Source organism: Neophocaena asiaeorientalis, unplaced genomic scaffold (assembly GCF_003031525.2).
Source record: "Neophocaena asiaeorientalis asiaeorientalis breed wild unplaced genomic scaffold, Neophocaena_asiaeorientalis_V1.1 scaffold275, whole genome shotgun sequence".
NCBI lineage: Eukaryota > Metazoa > Chordata > Mammalia > Artiodactyla > Phocoenidae > Neophocaena > Neophocaena asiaeorientalis.
Genome location: NW_020173679.1, coordinates 3,596,278 through 3,614,884, shown reverse-complemented (window position 1 = coordinate 3,614,884; position 18,607 = coordinate 3,596,278). Strand labels below are relative to the sequence as shown.

Genomic DNA, 18,607 nt, shown 5'->3' with positions numbered 1-18,607 from the left:
GCCCCTCCCAAGCAGGCCCCGCCCCTCCCAAGCAGGCCCCGCCCCACCGCGTTCAGCCCCGGCCGGTGGTTCTCCCACCTGCAGGGCATGTGGTTGCCCTAGGCAAGGTAAGCAAGGGGTGCGGGCGCCAGCATGAAGTTGACGTAGCCGCACAGCTGGCTGTGGTGTTACTGGTACAGGAGACGTGGCAGGAAGTCCGAGGTGAAGGCCATGAGGAAAGCCTGCAAGGGGGCTTCACAGGAAGGCCGTCCCGCCTTTCAGGGCCCAGTCTCCTAACTCATCCCCGCCCAGGTCCGGCCCCACTCCCGCAGGCAGGAGCCTGTGCCCGAGGATCCTAGCCTTCTGCCCCTATTTCCCAGTCTCTCACCCTGATTTCCACCCTCAGCCCCCATTTCCCTATTCCCGAGCCTCCTCCCAGTCTCTGATCTTCATTTCCCCCTCTGACCCTGTATTTCCCTCCTTACCCCCCTCTCCTCACATTCACCATGACAGAAAGGTAGGCAATGGCTTCAAGCAAGAGCAGCCGGGTCCGCTCAGCCACCAGCCGCCAGTACTCGCACAGAACTTCTGGGTGTCCGGTCGGATCTCCACCCAGTTGTTGAGCAGAGCAAATAGGGGTGCCGGTGGGAAGGCTGCCACGAAGATGGTGATGAACCTAGACTGCAGCACTGGAGTTGGGGAGTGTCAGGCCTGGGGTCACCTCCCCTGCTGGGCCAGGCCCCCAGGAACCCTGCTGGGCCACTGCTCACCCATCTCCAGGTATTCATCACACTGGCCCTTGAACTCAATGAGCTCACAGTCCTCTTCCCAGCGCCGCTGCTCCTGCCTGATCTGGGTGTCCTGCAGCCCGGCCAGGTGTCTCTTCTGCTGCCAGGTCTTCAGCTTCCTGGGACAAGACAATGCCATTTCTATCCTCCCACTCCCTTAAAGATAGGCACCATGATTATTTACACTTTACAGAGGAGGAAATGGAGACTCAGAGACCTGGCCCAAGGCTCCCCAAGTTGTAAATGGTGCAACCAGAGCTCAAGTCCTGTTTGTTAGACTCCAGAGTCCAGGGCTCTTAAACTCTGTGCTTCCTACATGGCCATTCTCAGTCTCTGAAAGCCCTTCCCCAATCTAAAATGCTAATAGAAAGCCCTCCTCTTTCCTGTTCAGCATATCATTTAATCCACTCAACTCTCTTGGAGAGGTATTATTGTCCCCATTGTACAAGTGAGCAAACTGAGGCTTAGAGAGAAGCAAAGCCAGAGCTTACAGGAGGCAGAACTGGGACTTATGTTCCAAGGTCCTGACCCCTATGGTGGGGGGCGGTTTCTGCTTTGCTCTCATAAAGGCCCCCTGCCCCAGCCTGACTAGGCCCAACCCCCAGATCATCCCCTGCGCTCACAGCACAACGAACTCCTGCACGTTGCTGACCAGCTGTTTGCCCACTGTGATGATGAAGAGCTGTTGAGCAAGCTCAAGAAGTCAGCCTCCAGGCTCGCTGTGATTGGCAGACACACAGCACCTTACTCAGGGCTTAGGGGCTGGCCCCCTACTCCTTGGAGGCCCCAGAGGCAGATCCTGCCCTGCCAGACCTGAGGGTGTGATGCCCCCCCCACCGTCCCTCAAGAGCTGGCTCTCTAAGGATACTCACGTCCTCGTTCCACATGCCAAGCAGCCTGCCATGCTCACCAGGGTATCCCACAAACCTGTAGACCCACCGCATCTGTTGGCAATGTGCCCACCCCTTCTGGAGCCAGGCCACAGCTAAACTCCATGCTGAGGCTGACCTCTCTCCCTGCCCACCCACTGAGAGATAACTCTGGTGACCGGGCTGCTGGGAGGCCTTGTCCCACCGCCCCCAACTAGGCTATGTTCCCAAGGCCTGTTGGGACCATGGCCCATATCTACTGCTCAACCCATGAGAAGTCAATTGGGTATTTCTGGCCCAGGAAGAGGGAGTCATGCTGCTGGTGGGGGGAGGGGTGGTTCTTTTGGTGATTCTCCCTCCCATTCCTGCCAAATGACAATGGCAATTACACAGTAACACCACCTCCTGGGAGTCTAGCCCTTGAGGACTCCTGACCCATCCTTGTTAAAAACTGGAAGCTCCTACAGGGAAGGCCCAGCTCTGGTTCATTTCTGTGTCCCCAGCATCCAGTCCAGACTGCTCAGTGGAAAGGCGACCACAAAGATGGTGATGAAGCCAAATGTCAGCAATGGGAGGTTGAGTGAATGAATGAATGCAGGTGTTCGAGTTTCACATTTACCCAGTGATGCACTGGAATATTAGAGTTGAGAAAATTGAAGCCCAGGGATTTCCTTGGGGCAGCGGTTCAGACTTCATGCTCCCAATGCAGAGGGCCCAGGTTCGATCCCTGGTCAGGGAACTAGATCCCACGTGCATGCCACAACTAAGAGTTCGCATGCTACAACTAAGGAGCCTGCCTGCCGCAACTAAGACCCAGCACAACCAAAATAAATAAATAAATAGATATTTTTTTTTAAAAATTGAAGTCCAGGGAAATCAAGGACCAACTTCAAGGTCAAGACCTTGGTAGAGACAAATCTAGAGGCTCAAGGATGCTGCCACTCTGCTGGCAAATCATCTGAGAGTCGACAGCCTTGGTGGGGGTGAGTGGAGGAGTCCTCACCTGCCTTTGAAGAATGCCACAAAGAAGGGAGAGGAGTAGATGGACTCCCCTGGCGGTCCAGTGGTTAAGGCTCTGCACTCCCAGTGCAGAGGACATGGGTTCTATCCCTGGTTGGGGAAGATCCAGCATGCTGTGTGGCGTGGCCAAGAAAAACAAAAAAAGAAAGGAGAGGAGTAGAAATTGACAAACTGGAAGATGAAGACTTTAAAAATGAAGGCATCTTCATGGAGGGTCTGGGCTCTGTGCATCTCTGGGAAAAAGGCAGAGCTGGTCAGAGTTTTATTGAGTGTAAGGGGGCAGGCCCAGCCCATTGGGTCAGCTCATATGCTTCTGTCCCCAATCCACCTTCCCCTAAGGCCAACCATGCCCCCCTGGCCACCTTCATCTGAGGTTGGCTGAGCAGGCTGGGGACACCAAGGTGGGAGCTGCAGGCTCTGAGATGCAGGGAGCCCTTCCTCAGGGCTCACAGTTCCCAAGTGATGCCAGGACACCCCTGCGATCTCCTGCCCTTACTCATCCCACCTGGTGAGTTGCTCAGCCAGTGAGGTGTAGATCTGGCCCAGGAGGAGGATCAGTACCAGGTAGGGCACAGTGCTGCCGATGTTGGCAACATTACCAGCCGAGGCAGGGTGATGGCCATCACCTTGAGCCCAGCCACGTGGAGAGGCAGAAGGAACTTGAGGATGCCCCCGTTGTGCCCAGAGTCTGGAACAGTGGTCCCACCCTCCATTGCTCCAAGGGGCACTCACTTGGGTCCTGAGCAGAGTTGGCCGTGTGGAACATTGCAATGCTGACGATGCCACAGTAAATGATGACAGACACCAGGAAAATCATCACCACACAGAGCTGGGGGCCAGCAGGGAGAGCTGTCAGAGCTGGAAGGCAGGTCCGCCAGGGCACCAGCGCATCCTGGAGGGCACAGTCCTTCCAGAGCAAGGGCCCGATGCCCCCTCACCATGATGAGGATGGCTGCAGAGCTGGTAAGTAGGCAGGGAAGATGGGTGTGGGGTGGGAAGTAGGGCTCCTTCAGGCCTGTCACTGGGTTCTGGGCCATCTGTGGGGCCAGGGCAGCAAACTCTGGATGTGGGCACTCCTATCAGAGGGGGCAACAGAAATGTACATCCCAGGGCCCAAGGGTCTGGGTGTCATGACCCTGGGGTGGGGGAAGCCTCCTGCCTTTTCCTGTTTGCACAGGGAGCTCTGGAAATGCAGGAATGAGGTCTGATTCATTTTTGTTTCTGCAGGGCCTTTTTTCCCTAAGGCCTGGCTAAGAGCCTGTGGATGGATGGATGGATGGATGGATGGATGGGTGGATGGGTGGGTGGGTGAGTAGACAGAGAAGTAAACAACAAATGGATGCACATGTAGGAGAGGGCTGGATAGTCTGAAGGACGGGTGGCAGTAGGTGGACAGGTGGGTGGGCAAACTAGACAGGCAAATCTCTGTAAGTGAATGCACAAATGTGTGGGTAGATGGGCAGATGGATGTATGTATGGATGGATGTCTAGGTGGAGGAGGACATGAAGGTGTGGTTGGATGGATGTTGGACATGAGGATGGATGGGTAGATGGACGGATGTGTGGATGAATAGATAATGTATTAGTTATTCAATAACTATTAACCGACCACATACACTCTGCAGTAGATACGATATGACATGATGAACAAACTGGACAAAATCTAAGTCCTAACAGAGTTTACAGTGTAGTTGGGGAGACAGACATTAGATAAATGAACACAAATATGTACTTGTGAATAACTCATATGAAGGAAAACTGGTCTTCAGGGATGGTCACTCAGAGGAAATGACATTTTAGCTAGGACCTAAAAGACAAACAGGTGCTAAGTAATGGGAAAATGAAGGGGAAGCACGGCAGGGGTTGGGGAGGAGACTGTGTGCAGAGGCAGGGCCACTCTTTGAGTCACATGAGTTGTATAATTCACTGCTCTAAGAGGTGCCGGGGGCTTCCCTGGTGGTGCAGTGGTTGAGAATCTGCCTGCTAATGCAGGGGACACGGGTTCGAGCCCTGGTCTGGGAGGGTCCCACATGTCGCAGAGCAACTAGACCCGTGAGCCACAACTACTGAGCCTGCGTGTCTGGAGTCTGTGCTCTGCAACAAGAGAGGCCACGATAGTGAGAGGCCCGCGCACCACGATGAAGAGTGGCCCCCTCTTGCTGCAACTAGAGAAAGCTCTCACACAGAAACGAAGACCCAACACAGCCAAAAATGAATAAATTAATAAACTCCTACCCCCAACATCTTCTTAAAAAAAAATAAATAAAAGAGGTGCCATTCACAATGACTTTGTTACTTCAGTTTTTCCTTCCTACTTTTTCAGTCCTCCAGAACCTGTTTAACCAATCACTACCTCATATTAAATCCTCTCTGTTGAAATAACTAGTCTCGTTTCTATCTTCTTGTCAACCCTAACTGTTGGATGGATTACATTATGGATATCTGGACAGATGGATAGGTGGAGAGAGAGATTTGTGATTCACAGATTCACCCAGCAAATGTTTAATGAGCACTTTCTATATGCTAGGGACTGTTCTGGGCCCTAGGGAGACAGCAACATCACACACAAGGTCTTTGGAGCTCACATTCTAGTGGCAGAGGACAGACAAAAAACAATAAACAAGAAAATGTAGTGATAAATGCTGTGATGAGATTAAAACAGTGATAGGGAGCCTCTTCAAGCTGGGTGATCAAGGAAGGCCTCTTTATTTTTATTTATTTATTTATTTTGGCCACCCCCTCGCAGCTTGTGGGGTTTTAGTTCCCCGACCAGGGATTGAACCCAGGCCCTTGGCAGTGAGAGTGCAGAGTCCTAACCACTGGCCATCAGGGAATTCCCAAGAAAGTCCTCTTTAAAAGGGTGACATTTAAGTCAAGATATGAATGACAAAAAGTAGGCCATATAAAGTCTGGAAGAAGATTCTAGCAGAGAACAGCCAGTGCCAAGGCTCTGGGGTGGAAATAACCCTGTCCTATTCAAGAAACAGCAGGGAGCCAGTGGAGGCAGTGGAGGAGAACTAGACAGAAGCCAGATCACACAGGGTTGTGGGCTGCTGTGAGGGGCTTAGATAGTTTTCCAAGTGCATATGAGAACCCACTAGAACGCTTTGAGTAGGATAATTCAGGATGTGATTCGTATCTTCAAAAGATTGCCCCAGGGGCTTCCCTGGTGGTGCAGTGGTTGAGAGTCCGCCTGCCGACGCAGGGGACGCGGGTTCGTGCCCCGGTCCAGGAAGATCCCACATGCCGCGGAGCGGCTGGGCCTGTGAGCCATGGCCGCTGAGCCTGAGCGTCCGGAGCCTGTGCTCCGCAACGGGAGAGGCAACAATAGTGAGAGGCCCGCGTACAGAAAAAAAAAAGATTGCCCTGGCAGCTGGGAATGGATTGAATGGGGGCAAACATAAGAGCAGAGAGATATATTGGGAGGCTACTGCAGGGGTTCAGGTAAGAGAGAATTGTGGTTTGGACTGGGGCTAGGGTGTGGGGAAAGTGAGGGTGGCAGTGGAGACAGAGAAAAGCAAACAGATTCAGGATCAATGATTAGATGTTTGGATGGACAGGTGGATGGCTAGATGGGTAGGTGAGTGGAATGCTTCTCTCCTTCTTCCCTGTTTCAGGAAGAGTTTCTCTTTGAGCCTCTAAATGCCTCTAGTATTAAACTTCACCAAACCTTATATCATCCTGATGTCAGGGGAGGGTGGGAAAGTGACCCAGGAAAATTGTAGGGAAGAGTCAGATCTGGATCCTGGGGTGCTGGACTCCAGAGTCCAAGCTGTTTCCAGCATGCCTTATGGCCTCTGAGAACTGCAGGAAGCAGAGTTCTGGGCCTGGAGGGCTGAGCTGGGCGTCACCTCCTCTTCCTGGAAGTCACTGCAGTCCCAGTGGTGGCCCAAGGTGGTACTCCTGTGCTTCCAGTGCTCCAGGAAGGCCGTGGCCCAGAAGCACATGAAGATGCTAAAGAACACAGTTCCCAGATGGTCAAAGAGATAGCCCAGCTGCAAAGGAGGGAGAGAGGGCACACTGCCTTCCCAGCAGCTGGCCCAAGGTGCCGGGTCCCAAACACCTACCCATTCCCTTGCTCTCTTCCCTGGCTCACCTTGGCCACGGGGCAGATCTCAGAAATATTCCATGTGGCACAAGTATCACAGAGTGAGCACATGAGGAAGGAACTCCTGCTCACACAGATCTCCTCCCTATGAGCAAAGGGTACCCCATCCTGGGAGGGTCTATCCTCAACCAGCCAGCTGACCCAGCCCATGCAGCTCATCCCCCCAGCACTCCCAGTCATCACGCTGGTACATTTGTGCCCATGGTAACTAGGCCAGAGGTAAAGACCAGGGTACCCACAAAAGCAGCAACCAGGCTGTGTAGGTGACAGAATGTGGGGGGACGGAATGCTCATGAGCCTCCATCTCTGTACTCAACCCCAGCTCCCAGCCCTCACCCCCAACACCGGATGCACCAACCAGGCAAAGTAGATAGCTGCCTTGTCCCCAAAGTCCTCCTGTATGCGGTGCAGGGGCTGGTACTTTTGCCAGCACCCCCAGCAGGCCCAGTATGAATAGAGCAATTGTGGAGGGTTGAGGTCTGCACCAGGCACCTGGTACTCGGGCAGATCACAGGGGCCCTAGGGAGAGGAAAGGCGGGAGGGCTGCAGGGAAGTCCCAGAATTTTCTCCTGATGCCCCTGCAGTGGAAGAAAGCTGGGTTTGTGTCATCTCTACCTCACGCAGTGGGAAGGCTGCAGTGTAGACTCCCTCGGTCAGCAGACGGGCCATGACCATCTCTGCACGTTTCTCTTTCCCATAGATTGTTCGGGCCAGGATCTCTGCCACCTGTCAGAAAGAATTCTGGCATCAACTCCGCCCCCATAAGGTCCCAGCTGGACCCTCCCCAGGCAGTTGTCTCACCGCTTGGTGCCTCTGGGTGCTGGAGAAGTAGGAGTCATGGGAAGCCCTGCCCAGGAATCTGTGAGCAGAGCAGAGGTCAGAAGCTGAACCCTCCGCCGAATGCGAGACCTAACACGATGGGAGGGCAGTCTCTAGGCTGGGGACACAGGGATAAAACGTGCCAGCTGGACTTCCCTGGTGGCACAGTGGTTAAGAATCCACCTGCCAAATGCACGGGACACGGGTTGGATCCCTGGCCGGGGAAGATCCCACGTGCCATGGAGCAACTAAGCCCGTGCGCCACAACTACTGAGCCTGCGCTCTAGAGCCCGCGAGCCACATCTACTGAGCCCGCGAGCCACAACTACTGAAGCCCGCGCGCCTAGAGCCCGTGCTCCACAACAAAAGAAGCCACCACAACGAGAAGCCCGCGCACCGCGACGGAGAGTAGCCCCCGCTGGCGGCTGCTAGAGAAAGCCCGCGTGCAGCAACGAATACCCAACGCAGCCAAAAATAAATTAAATAAATTTATTTTTTTAAAATGTGCCAGCTGCTAAATCCAGAGAGCCCTTCTCCCCACAAAGCTCAGCCTGGGCTGGGTGTTTTGCAGCCAGGTGAGCATCTGAGGGGCATTGAACGCGTGGGAATCAGGGACGGGGAGCCGCTCGGGCACGGCCTGAACCCCAGGCTGCGGAAGGGACAAGCCTGAGACCTAAAGTGAGTTAAGCAGGAGTTGCCTCACTGGCAAAGCAAGGAGGAGCAATGGAGCCTCGATTTGGCTAAGCCTGCGGCTGGCGCCCCTCCCCTCTGCGGGAGGCCCCGCCCACCCGAGACAAGTCCATCTTGGAGCGGCGGAAAGTCCAGTGGCTTATTGGGCACGTGTTGCTGCAGAGGTTGCAGCAGGCGAAGGCGCCGCAGTAGCTCCCCCCACCTCCCCCGTCCGAGTCCGGGTTACGTCGGGCCTGCAGGACTAGGGCAGGGTCACAGGTACCTGGGAAGACTCCGCCCCCGGGCTGACCTCGCCCCGGCTCGTCCCTCCCACCTACAGCGGCACACGCTGGCTCAGTTCCTCTGCCAGCAGCTCCCAGGGCGCACAGCTTGGCGAAGTACACGGCGAGGGCGCGGCGCTTGGCAAGACACTACTCCTTGGGGGGCCGGGGTCTCCGGATGGGCCAGAGCCTGGAGCCCCTCCTCTCATGATCCCGCCTGGGAGTGACAGTTCCCGTTCTGCGCGCGCGGGCCCTTGGCCACCTTCAAAAGCGCTTTGATTTGCGTTTCCTCGTTTGAAATTCAAACGAGGGGGGAACTAGCACCCTCATTTTACAAACGTGGAGACAGACGCAGACGCTGAGTAGGCCGGAGTCATACAGTAGTGGTCGCTGGTTCCCATTTATTGAGCACCTCCAATGAGCAGGCCATGGGCTGAGCGCTTTGCACGCTCGCCAGTTTAATCATCACAGCCCCTCTATGGGGCTGACGCTACGGTAAAGCCCATTTTACAGATGTACTGAAGTCGCTTGCGCAGGTCACAGGGCTCGTTAGGGAAGCCCGCGCTCGGCCTCGGGGACTGAGCCCGCGCAGCCCGTCCCCGCCGCGCTCACCTCCTCCAGGAGCAGCCCGGCTGCGCGCAGGTTCCTCTGGAACTTACCGCGCCAGCTCCGCTCCAGGAGTCGCTGTCACCACGCCCGCCGCGGGGGTCGCAGCTTCTCCTCCTTCACGAGCAGGAAGTCTGTCCCATCGCGGGGGCAGAAGGGCAGTTAGGAACGGTCTGCCCCACCCTACCCCACTTCCACCCTGGGTGGGGAGTTGGGGGCTGGGTTTATCAGTCCCACTAAAGCCCAAATTAAAGGAAATAGTTCGTGGGACTTCCCTAGCGGTCAGTGGTTGACTCCGCGCTCCCAATGAGGGGGCGCGTGTTCGATACCGCGTGTCGCAACTAAAGGTCCCGCAGGAGACAACGAAGGTCCGCGTGTCACAACTAAGACCCGGCACAGCCAAATAAATAAATTTAAAAAAAAAAAAATAGACCCGGCACAGCCAAAAAAAAAAATTTAAAAAAAAAAAAAAAAAAAAGGAAAGTTCGCGCCACAGCAAGAGCGACTGGGTTTAGCTCAAAGGAGGAACTACCCATTGCAAGAAAAGGACTAGAGATGCCACAGGATTCTTCGCGGAGGTAAGACCTCTCTTTCCTCCCTGTAAGAGAGGGACTGTGGGTGGGCTACTCTGGGTGCCTGAGTGAAGCGGTGAAGTGGGGGTAAGAGGCCTGTCTGGCCCCAGTTTCACCGATTTCGGTTTTCCAGTCGCGGAAAATGTTGCTTCCGGAGTCTGGGACACAAATGCTGCCGCGGGACGCGCAGAGACGGTCGTCCTCCGGTCCTTGTCCTCGGCACCATCGCCGTCCTGGGCGCAACAGGACCGGAGTGCGGGTGAGAGGACCCCGGCGCAGGTGCAGGTGCCAGGAACTTCTCCACCAGCCCAGCTGGGCCACCCCTCCTTCCGCCCACCCGCCCGCCCACCGCTGGCTAAATATAAAGCGCAACAATGGAGGCGCTGTCGGCGCGATCTGCGACCCTTCTCCCTCTTCTCCACTCGCTCTCAGCCCCAGAAACACCACCACTACCATAAGTAACAACAGCGACAAAGTCAGTAGCCAACATTTGCTGGGCCCTTAATTCAGTGCCTGGCCCAGTGCTAAATATTTTACACGCATTTACTTGTTACAACTCAGAAGAAGTGAGCGGGTGCTCTTGTTATCTCCATTTTACAGATGACACAAAGGAATTACAGTGACCAATCCAAGGTCACAGCTCTTTACCTCCCTTCTGGACCACGGTCCCAAGCCTCAGTCGGTCCCCTTTGCTCCCAGGAAACACCCCTTCTTTCTAGAATAGAGTTGAACACCAACTCTCCCCACTTCACCTCGCCCCCACTGGCCCAGCCTCTAGGTCTGAGGTCACAGGGAGGGAGGGGCCCCCCACCCCCTTACTCCCAGCTTGGGCCTCTGGGGATTTGCCTCCACACAGCTCTGACTTGTCTTGGGCCCTGAGCCCCATGCCACCCTCTGGGCACTGCTCCCCCAAGTCTGTTTCATGGCACGGGGTAGAGGCCGGGGGTGGTGTCATGGCTGGCACCAGGCTGCCCTGGGAGTAAGGAGATCCAGGGCAGCACTAGGGAGTCCCACCCCCATTCCAGACTCACCCAAGGCTCTGGAGGCCTGCCCAGCAGCCTTTGCAGATCTGGCTCCTGCATCTCCTTCCTCATCCTGGGAGCAGGCAACTTGCCTGGGGTTCTCCTTGTTGTCCACAAGGCCGGGCTTGGCTGGTGGCTGGCAGCAGGCAGGAGCTTCACTTACCAGCTCACTGTGGCCTGGGAAGGATGGGGGAAGGAGAAAAAGGGGAGAGGGAGGAGGGAGCCAGGCACCAGTACCGTATTTCCCTTCCTACAGGCAGCCCCAGGCTTCTGGTTGGAAAAGCAAGACCAGGTGGGATCATGTGAGGGGCTGCACCCAGAAGACACCATTGGGGGATGAGGGGAAGGGACAGTCCAGGGGAGAGGGGTACGGAAGGCTAAGGGCATCAGGGCTGCTCCATGGCTCTGCAACCTTGGAGAAATGCCTGACCCTCTCTGGCCTCAGCCTCCCTATCTTAGTCCATTGGACGGCTATAACAAAAAACCACAAACCGGGTAGCTCATGAACAACAGAAATTTATTTCGCATGGCTCTGGAGGCTGGGAGTCCAAGATCATCATCACAGCCCAGTTCTGGAGAGCGCCCTCTTCCTTGTTCACAGCCAGCACTTTTTCTCTGTGTCCTCAGATGGTGGAAGGGGCTAGGGAGCTCTGTGGGGTCTCTCTTATTAGAGCACTAATCCCATTAATGAGGGCTCTGTCCTCATGACCGAATCCGCTCCCAAAGGCCCCTAACACCATCACACTGTGGACTAGGTTTTCAGTGTATGCATCTTGGAGGGACACAACCATTCGGTCCATAGCACTCCCCCTCTGTAGGAAAGGGGCTTGGGGAGGGAAGAAGAGGGGTCTGGGATGTCCTGACAAACAGCACCAGGGCTGGGCTGCAGCACATACACACCCCCACCCCTGGAGAAGCCAGTCCCTCCTCCCTCCAGCTTCTCTCTAGAGCCCTGAAGTCTGTGGGCTCCAGGGCCCGGAGGAGCAAACATGGCTACCCTCTTCCCAAGGATCTCCTCTAAGTCAGGGCTCACCCCTGAAGCAGCCTGGGGGCACAGTCACCACCCCTTCCTCCAGGTAGCCTCAGGGCCCACAAAGGGAGCAGCAGGGTATTTGCCTTTGAGCTGTTGTAAGGCTTAACCTAACGGTGGAATTTCTGGCACCAAAATGGGCAGAAGGCAACTCCCCGACTTCTGGTGGCCTCCGGACAGGCCACAGAATGGCCTCTGTCTCCAAGGTCCTAAGAGAGGAACTTTATCTGGAGTCTGGACCCTCTCCTGTGCAGGACCTACCACGTGATTGGTGGTGTCCAGTGGAAAACTATTGAAAAATTATTAAGGATTTCAAGATGGCAACAGCAGAGCGTTAAACCAGGTGTGGGCCCCCCAGTGCAGAGCCCTGTGGACTGCTCAGGTGCCAGGCCCACAAAGCCGGCCTGAGTCCGTGTGTGTGTGTGTGTGTGTGTGTGTGTGTGTGTGTGTGTGCCCACATTCTCTTCTCATTCGCTCTCCACGACCCTGTCCAGAGTCCACTTTGCGGGGACAGCCACCAGCTATTAGGAGAATTATGGCTCTGCAGCTCCCTCCTCCCCCTGCTTCCAGTTCTCTGCACTTGCACTTCGGTGGAGGCCTCTAAGGGGGTAGCCTACGAAATACTAAAGTGGCACTGGGCCTGGGCTCTGAGGGGCTGAGAAGGCAGCGCTGGGACGGCAGGTGGCCGGCTCCAAGTCTTAGCACCGTTGTGGTCCCCACTTTGTTGTTACTCAGGGAGAAGGGAATTGTTTACCTCTTGGTTTGGGATGAAAGTGTGTGAGGGGTCGATTCTCTGACTGGAGCAGTGCTAACCAGTGCCAACCAGTGCCCTGCTCTGCTGTGGGGAGGATCTAGGTTACTTCTCCAGAGCAGCCTCTGGCTCTTGGCTGAGCTGGTGCCCAAGAAGGATGCTGAAGCTTTAAGGCCTGAGATAACTGGCTGGGATGTGGGGTAGCTGGTGCCCACAACACACACGGGTATCCATAGCTGGAAGGCCACATTCCAGCCCAGAGGCCACCTTTGCTGGGTCCTGCCTTGCTCTGCCTGGTGGGTGAGGTCTACTGGAGCTAAGACCAGAGGGAAATGGGCCAAAGCAGAGCTGAAGGCAGCAGTGGGACACCGCGGCGCGGGAGCAGGAGTCGGCCGGTGGGCTGTGCAGGCTGTGAGGCCTGGGTCCTGCCCAGCAACATTCCTCCTCTGGGACATGGGCTAAGCTCAGGTCTCAGCTCTGAACCTGAGTTGGGGGTAAGAAGGTGCTAAAATCCATGTTTTAGGCCCCGGAAAGGTTGACAAACCTACAGGCAGTGCACAGGGTGGACAGACTGACAAGCAGTGCCATGCAGGCCATCAGTAAGCGTAGGAGCGTAAGCCAGGGAGAGCATGCAGGAGCCTCCTGTGTGTGCCAGGAGGGAGAAGGGGGGCAGCATTTTAGGGCGAGTACTGCTGTGTGTGGGCACATGATCATGCGTGTGAGTGTGGAGTGTTCAGAGTTGCTTTCTCGAGAGGGGACTCTGAGGGTCGGCTGGCTGACCTGGGCATCTAGGGCCCTTCCAGCTGGGTCAGACTGAGGCCGGCTTTCTGCCCAGGGGTCCATCTGTGGGACTGGAGAGGGTGTCACCGGGGAGGGAAAGAAAGTATAAAGGCCGGCTTTGTAGGCATCTGCGGGCAGATGCCTACAACTCTAGCCCGCATTCACTAGTGTCTGGCTGATGGGGCAAGGACACAAGGTTACTCACCTTCCTGCTCCTGTCCTTGCTGGCCTCCTGCCAGCTCACGCCCTGACCCCCCACCTGGCCCAGTCCCTGCCCAGTGATACTTTCTGGTTCCCCCAGGCTGGCAGGGCACCTGTCCTAAGCATAGCTTCATGGTCAAAAAAAGGAATTCCAGAGTGAGGTGCTTGCCTCCTGGACACACAGGTGGACTACATTTCCCAACTTTCCCCGCTGCTCTGTGTGACCATGTGACTAGGTGCTGGCCAGTGGAATGTGGGCAGAAATGAGGCACACTGTCCTAGGCCAGGTCCATAGAAACCTGCTGGGGGACCTTCCACCTGCACTCATCCCATCTGCTGACTAGATGTTGATGCCCCAGGACAAACTGGGAAGAATCTCATTGAAGATGTCAGAGCCTGGGCCTCTGAATCAGTGTATAGAGCAGAGCCTCCACACCCACCTTCACCTCCACCTGAGGTGAGACGTAGAAAGAAAAAAACTTCTATTAAGTTAAGCCACTGAGAGTTCAGGGTTTACCTGGTACAGCAGATGGTGTTACTTCAACTAACATGTACAGGCTCTGACTGAAGTCACTTGAGGTCCAGGGCCCAGCTGAGGCACCCCCTCTCCCCAGTCACACTCCATGGTTGCTGCAGAAGGGGGAAGGGCAGGGGGAGGCTGGGAAGATGCTTGAGCCCTCAGGCCTTGCACATACAGTTCCTCCGTTTCCAGAAACCCAGACTCCTAGGGCAGAGGGAGGAGGCCAGTGGACAGCCAGATGCCCTCAGATGGCTGCCCTACCGAGCCTTGTGCCCCACTTCACTGCCAAGAATTCCACAAGGAAAGTGCTCTGGGGCCGGGAGCCTTCTCGGGCCACCATTCTCCCTGACTAGGACCCTCTGGCCAGTCCTCGGGATGAGATCAATATTCCTGTCCCAGCCTTGGGCCCTGGGTCCTGCTCTGGGTCACCTGAGGGTGGGGAGTGCCCACTCATCATGCCACCACCCCTCAGCTGGGGGGTTCCTCTGGGGGGTTGGGGAGCAGGCCAGCTGCCACCTGGTCCTGGTGCCACAACTGCTCTGCCAGGCCGTTGAGCACATGGGCAATGTCGGCCAGCCCAGCCCGCCCATCCAGCGTGCGTCCATCTGCCAGCCGTCGCCCTGGCACACTCTTCACCCGCAGGAGGGGCAGCTCCCAGGCCTGCCGGAAGGCTGTGAGGTCACGCTCAGGCACATCCGTGTGCATATACTGGTCAAATCTGGAGGACAGTCAAGGAGCCTGTCCGGGCACCTCTGCTTACCACTCCATCAAACCCAGCCTTCTCCCTCCTCCCTTGCCCCCAACACCCAGAGTCTGGGGGAGGCCCTGTTGCAGCCTTTAAGATAAAGCCCATGGGGCTGGACCCCATAGCTAGGCAGAGGCAGGCTGCCTGACACCCTTGCTCCGTGCCTTGCCAAGTGTGGCCTCTGACAGTCCTAGGGGCCACCCAAAGGATACTTGGAGCCGATGACCATCCTGACCACACCAGGGGCCTCGCCCGCTACTCGGGCCAGCTGTCCAGGGAGGTCTTCAAAGGAGGCACGGTCGGTGAAGGAGAAGAGGAAGAGGAAAGCATCTGTTTTCTCCTGGCAAGCCTGGGGATAGAGAGGCTGATTAGCGGCTCAGGCGAGGCTTGTAACCAGAACCTATCGGCTGCAGGGCCCTGAGAAGTCTCAGCACCTCCTTTCACAGACTGGGAAACTGCGGCCCAGAGCAGGGAGTGGCTGGTCCCAGGGCAGAGGTCTCCCAGCCCGGGCAGCATCCTCAGTCCATTCACGCCCACTTCCGGCTCCTGCAGACCAGGCAGGCCAGGCTCAGATGCCTGTACTCAGAAGCCCACCTCGGGCAACCAGCCCCTCCTGGACCCACCCAGGCCCACCTTCCTGCTCACCGGCAGCATGTGATCAAACTTTCTGAGCGCAGACTCCCCGCAGTCCCAGAACTCAAAGCGGAACATGACAACACGGTCGCTGGCCTGCAGCTTGGCCGGCCAAAATACCACGGTGGTCTGGATGCCTGGGGAGGCGGGGGTCGGTCACTCAGCATGGGGGAGGCGGAGGTGGAGAGGAGTAGGGGGCCCAGAAGGAACAGGAAGAGGAGATATGTCCCTACCTTAATGGGTCCTCAGTCTGATGGGGAAGGCATAGTCCCTGACGTGGGAGAATTCTCAGTCCGACTGGGGAAACTGCCCTGCCCCGGAGGAGCCTCCAGTCTACCAGGGAGAGGCAGCCCTAGCCCTAGCCATGACCAAGTAGTTTCCTCTTGTGCACTGGGGAAGCCAAAGGTCCCGGAATACTCTCAGATATTGCAACATGACGGTCAATCAGCATCCGGTGGAAGGAAACAAGAAAGGAAGATCGGTGTTTTCTGAGCACCTACCCTGTGTCAGCTCAGTGCTAGGCATGTTACCACCACTATCGCTAGTACCAACCCCACCACAACCCCAAGGGGTTGGTACTATTATCCCTTTTGGACAAAGGAGCGAATGTAGACTCAGAGAGGTGAAGTGACTTTCCAAGGTTGCAGAGTAAATGGTAAGGCTGGTTACAAATCCCAGCTTATGTGGTCCAGGGCCAGTCTTTTCTCCACCCCAAGGAAGGCCTCCTGAGGAGGGACTCACCAGTGGTCTCGTGGTGCACCACAGGCACCTCCAGGCCAGCCAGCTTGGCCACCAGCGCTGTCTTGCCCACACCACTCTTCCCAGACACAAAGATCTTGTAGCGGGCGGTGTCAATGGCCACAGGCGGGGAAAGCACTGGTCGCTCGAGCAGCCCTGGGGCAAGGAGGGATCCAGGTGGGGTCAGGGAGTCAATGTGTACTTGCCCGTCATACCTTGGGTGTACAACCTCATCTCTCAGGGCTTCTTCAGTGCCAACCAACCATTCCCTATACAGTGCTCATGACAGAGGCCTGGGATACAAGCAGCATCCCCGGAGGAGAAGCTCTGCTGGGAACACCTGTGCTCTGTGAACTGGGCCAGTGCCTACTCCAAATAACACCATTTTTCAAAAAAGTTTGATGCATGAGATGATTTTTATTATTTTATTTTATTTTTTGCCGCACCACACGGCTTGCGGGATCTTAGTTCCCCAACCAGGGATCGAACCCAGGACCCGGCAGTGAAAGCACTGAGTCCTAACCACTGGACAACCAGGGAATTCCCTGAGATGGTTTTTATTAATACTATCACATATCCTAGATTTCCCACAGGTAAAAGAAAGGTTTTTCCTAATTCTCTCCTCAGTGAAGAAATACCAGCAGAAGTATTCTTAATTAATATAAACTCCTTAGAACCAATACAGTGAGATATTTATGGATGTTTGTTTATTTATTCTTTTTTTTTTTTGATCCCACCTTGCAGCGTGTGGGATCTTAGTTCCCTGACCAGGGACTGAACCCAGGCCCACAGAAGTGAAAGCGCCAAGTCCTAACCACTGGACCGCCCTGAATGTTTTTGATTTAAAGCTTGCAAAATATAAAGTCTAAACTATGATCCGTCTATAGGTGTAGGACCTGAAAGTCCTAAATTGTGGGCTGCCTGTCACTCTCTGGTCTTAAGCCTTCTGATGTTTTGTCTCTCCCGGGCAGAGCTGGACTCCTGCAGCCGATGCCAGGCCCCTCTGCTGGCCTGTCAGCTGACCTTGCCTGGGTGAGTTAGCTTCATCCTGGGGAACATGAGTGTCTTATCCTGGAGACAGCAGGATATGGAAGAGGCTTGTCTCTACTCACTAGGGGATCTTGGACAAGTCTGCAACGTGCTGTTGAGAAGGTTAAATTGGAGTCCATTGTATAAAGTGCCCAGCAGAGGGCCTGCCACCAGCTGAGGCCTCAATCAACAGCCTCTCTGGTGACAGTGGTTCCTGGCAGGGTTTTGGCTGTTTCCATGGCTCTGATGACAGAATTAACGCTAAGGAGGTTTGGGGGTGGGGACCCCAGGATAGGGCTTCTGGGGTCCCCAAGGTTGAGGAGTGCAGTGGAGAAGGCCCTCACTGCCCTGCTTCTCTGCTCCACGCCCCCCACCACAGGGGACACTGTTCTCCCCAGGGAGTGGCAGGTGACAGGCTGGGGGAGGGGGGCACTTACCAAACACCCGCCGGCGGTTCTTGCGCAGGATACAGGCCAGGTACTCCTTGCCCTCGGCGCTCTCGTGCCAGTCTGGGACAATCACTGAGCCTGGGGCAGGTAGTCTGGCCATGGCTGGGCAACCTGACGGGGAGGGGAGATGGCAGAATGCTGAGAGTAGGGGATGGGAGAGGGTAACTGTTCTAAGCTGTACCTGTGAGGCCTCTTAACCTGCCCTCAGACTCTCCCCTGGAGCCCCAGCTCCCTCCTTGGAGGATGGAGCAACTATGGAGCCCCACCCTTTTCATTATTACGACTAACGTTTTTGGAATCCAAGCTCCCTTTCAACATCCTGAGGTGTTACACACCCCCGTCCCCCTCTTATCACCCAGAAGGTGCAAAACCATAGTCCTTTCTCCTCCGTATTGCTCCCTGGGGGACAGCCATCCCATTATTGCCCCAGAGGGCATTTACACAGTCCCTAGCTCCCTTGTCACCTCCGGGGGGTGGGGGAGTCACACAGACCTGCTTCTCCTCTGCCTCCTGGATCCTGACTCCCAAGCCCACCCAGCCGTCACCATCAGCAGTCCCCGCGGGCGAATGGGCCCGGGTGGAGACCGCCCCTTTAAAAGCCCGCCCAGCGCTCCCGCCGCCCAGCCCGCCGAGCCAGCTTCCGCCCTGCTTGCGTCCGGCTTCGGCTCAAACCGCCAGCCCAGGCGCCGGTGCTTGAGGCGCATGTGCGGAGGCTGTTGTCATGGAGACGCGGGGGGCGGGGTTAGGCTGCCGGGTTCCACGTAGGTCCTATGTGTGCAGCCAACCCGGCTCAGAGACACCCTGGACAGGGACTTGCCCTCTGGGCCGTGGATCCTCTTCACTTTGCTCAGTCCCAGCCCCAGTCTTTCCTCCAAAACTTGATCAAATCCCCCTTCTCCAGGAGCCTTCCCTGCCTCTTTGCTCCTCAGTTTCCTCTCCCATGAAGTGGAGGTAAAATACTACTACCTCCTAGGGTTCTTTACAACACTGCCTGGTCC

The 18,607-nt window shown here is 56.0% G+C and overlaps 2 protein-coding genes across 2 annotated transcripts in view; both read right to left on the bottom strand.

Moving 5' to 3' along the window:
• Positions 1 to 10,805, bottom strand: part of LOC112402812 (uncharacterized) — a 13,196-nt gene extending 2,391 nt beyond the window's left edge. Inside the window, exons 1-9 of the mRNA XM_024749987.1 lie at positions 10,743 to 10,805; positions 9,828 to 10,066; positions 9,193 to 9,273; positions 7,566 to 7,623; positions 7,380 to 7,490; positions 7,123 to 7,283; positions 750 to 886; positions 485 to 668; positions 79 to 232 (exon numbers count right to left, since the gene is read on the bottom strand). Of these exons, the coding sequence (XP_024605755.1) occupies positions 79 to 232; positions 485 to 668; positions 750 to 886; positions 7,123 to 7,283; positions 7,380 to 7,490; positions 7,566 to 7,623; positions 9,193 to 9,273; positions 9,828 to 10,066; positions 10,743 to 10,805 (1,188 nt within the window). The remainder of the gene's footprint in view (positions 1 to 78; positions 233 to 484; positions 669 to 749; positions 887 to 7,122; positions 7,284 to 7,379; positions 7,491 to 7,565; positions 7,624 to 9,192; positions 9,274 to 9,827; positions 10,067 to 10,742) is intronic.
• A 7-nt stretch (positions 10,806 to 10,812) lies between these two features.
• On the bottom strand, positions 10,813 to 18,240 carry CPLANE2 (ciliogenesis and planar polarity effector complex subunit 2). The gene is made up of 6 exons (XM_024749726.1): positions 18,102 to 18,240; positions 17,598 to 17,720; positions 16,135 to 16,287; positions 15,406 to 15,530; positions 14,973 to 15,109; positions 10,813 to 14,733 (listed from the first exon to the last, which is right to left on the bottom strand). The coding sequence occupies exons 2-6, from the start codon at positions 17,707 to 17,709 to the stop codon at positions 14,484 to 14,486; spliced, it is 777 nt and encodes a 258-aa protein (XP_024605494.1). The 5' UTR covers positions 17,710 to 17,720; positions 18,102 to 18,240; the 3' UTR covers positions 10,813 to 14,483.
• Between the last annotated feature and the right edge of the window lie 367 nt (positions 18,241 to 18,607).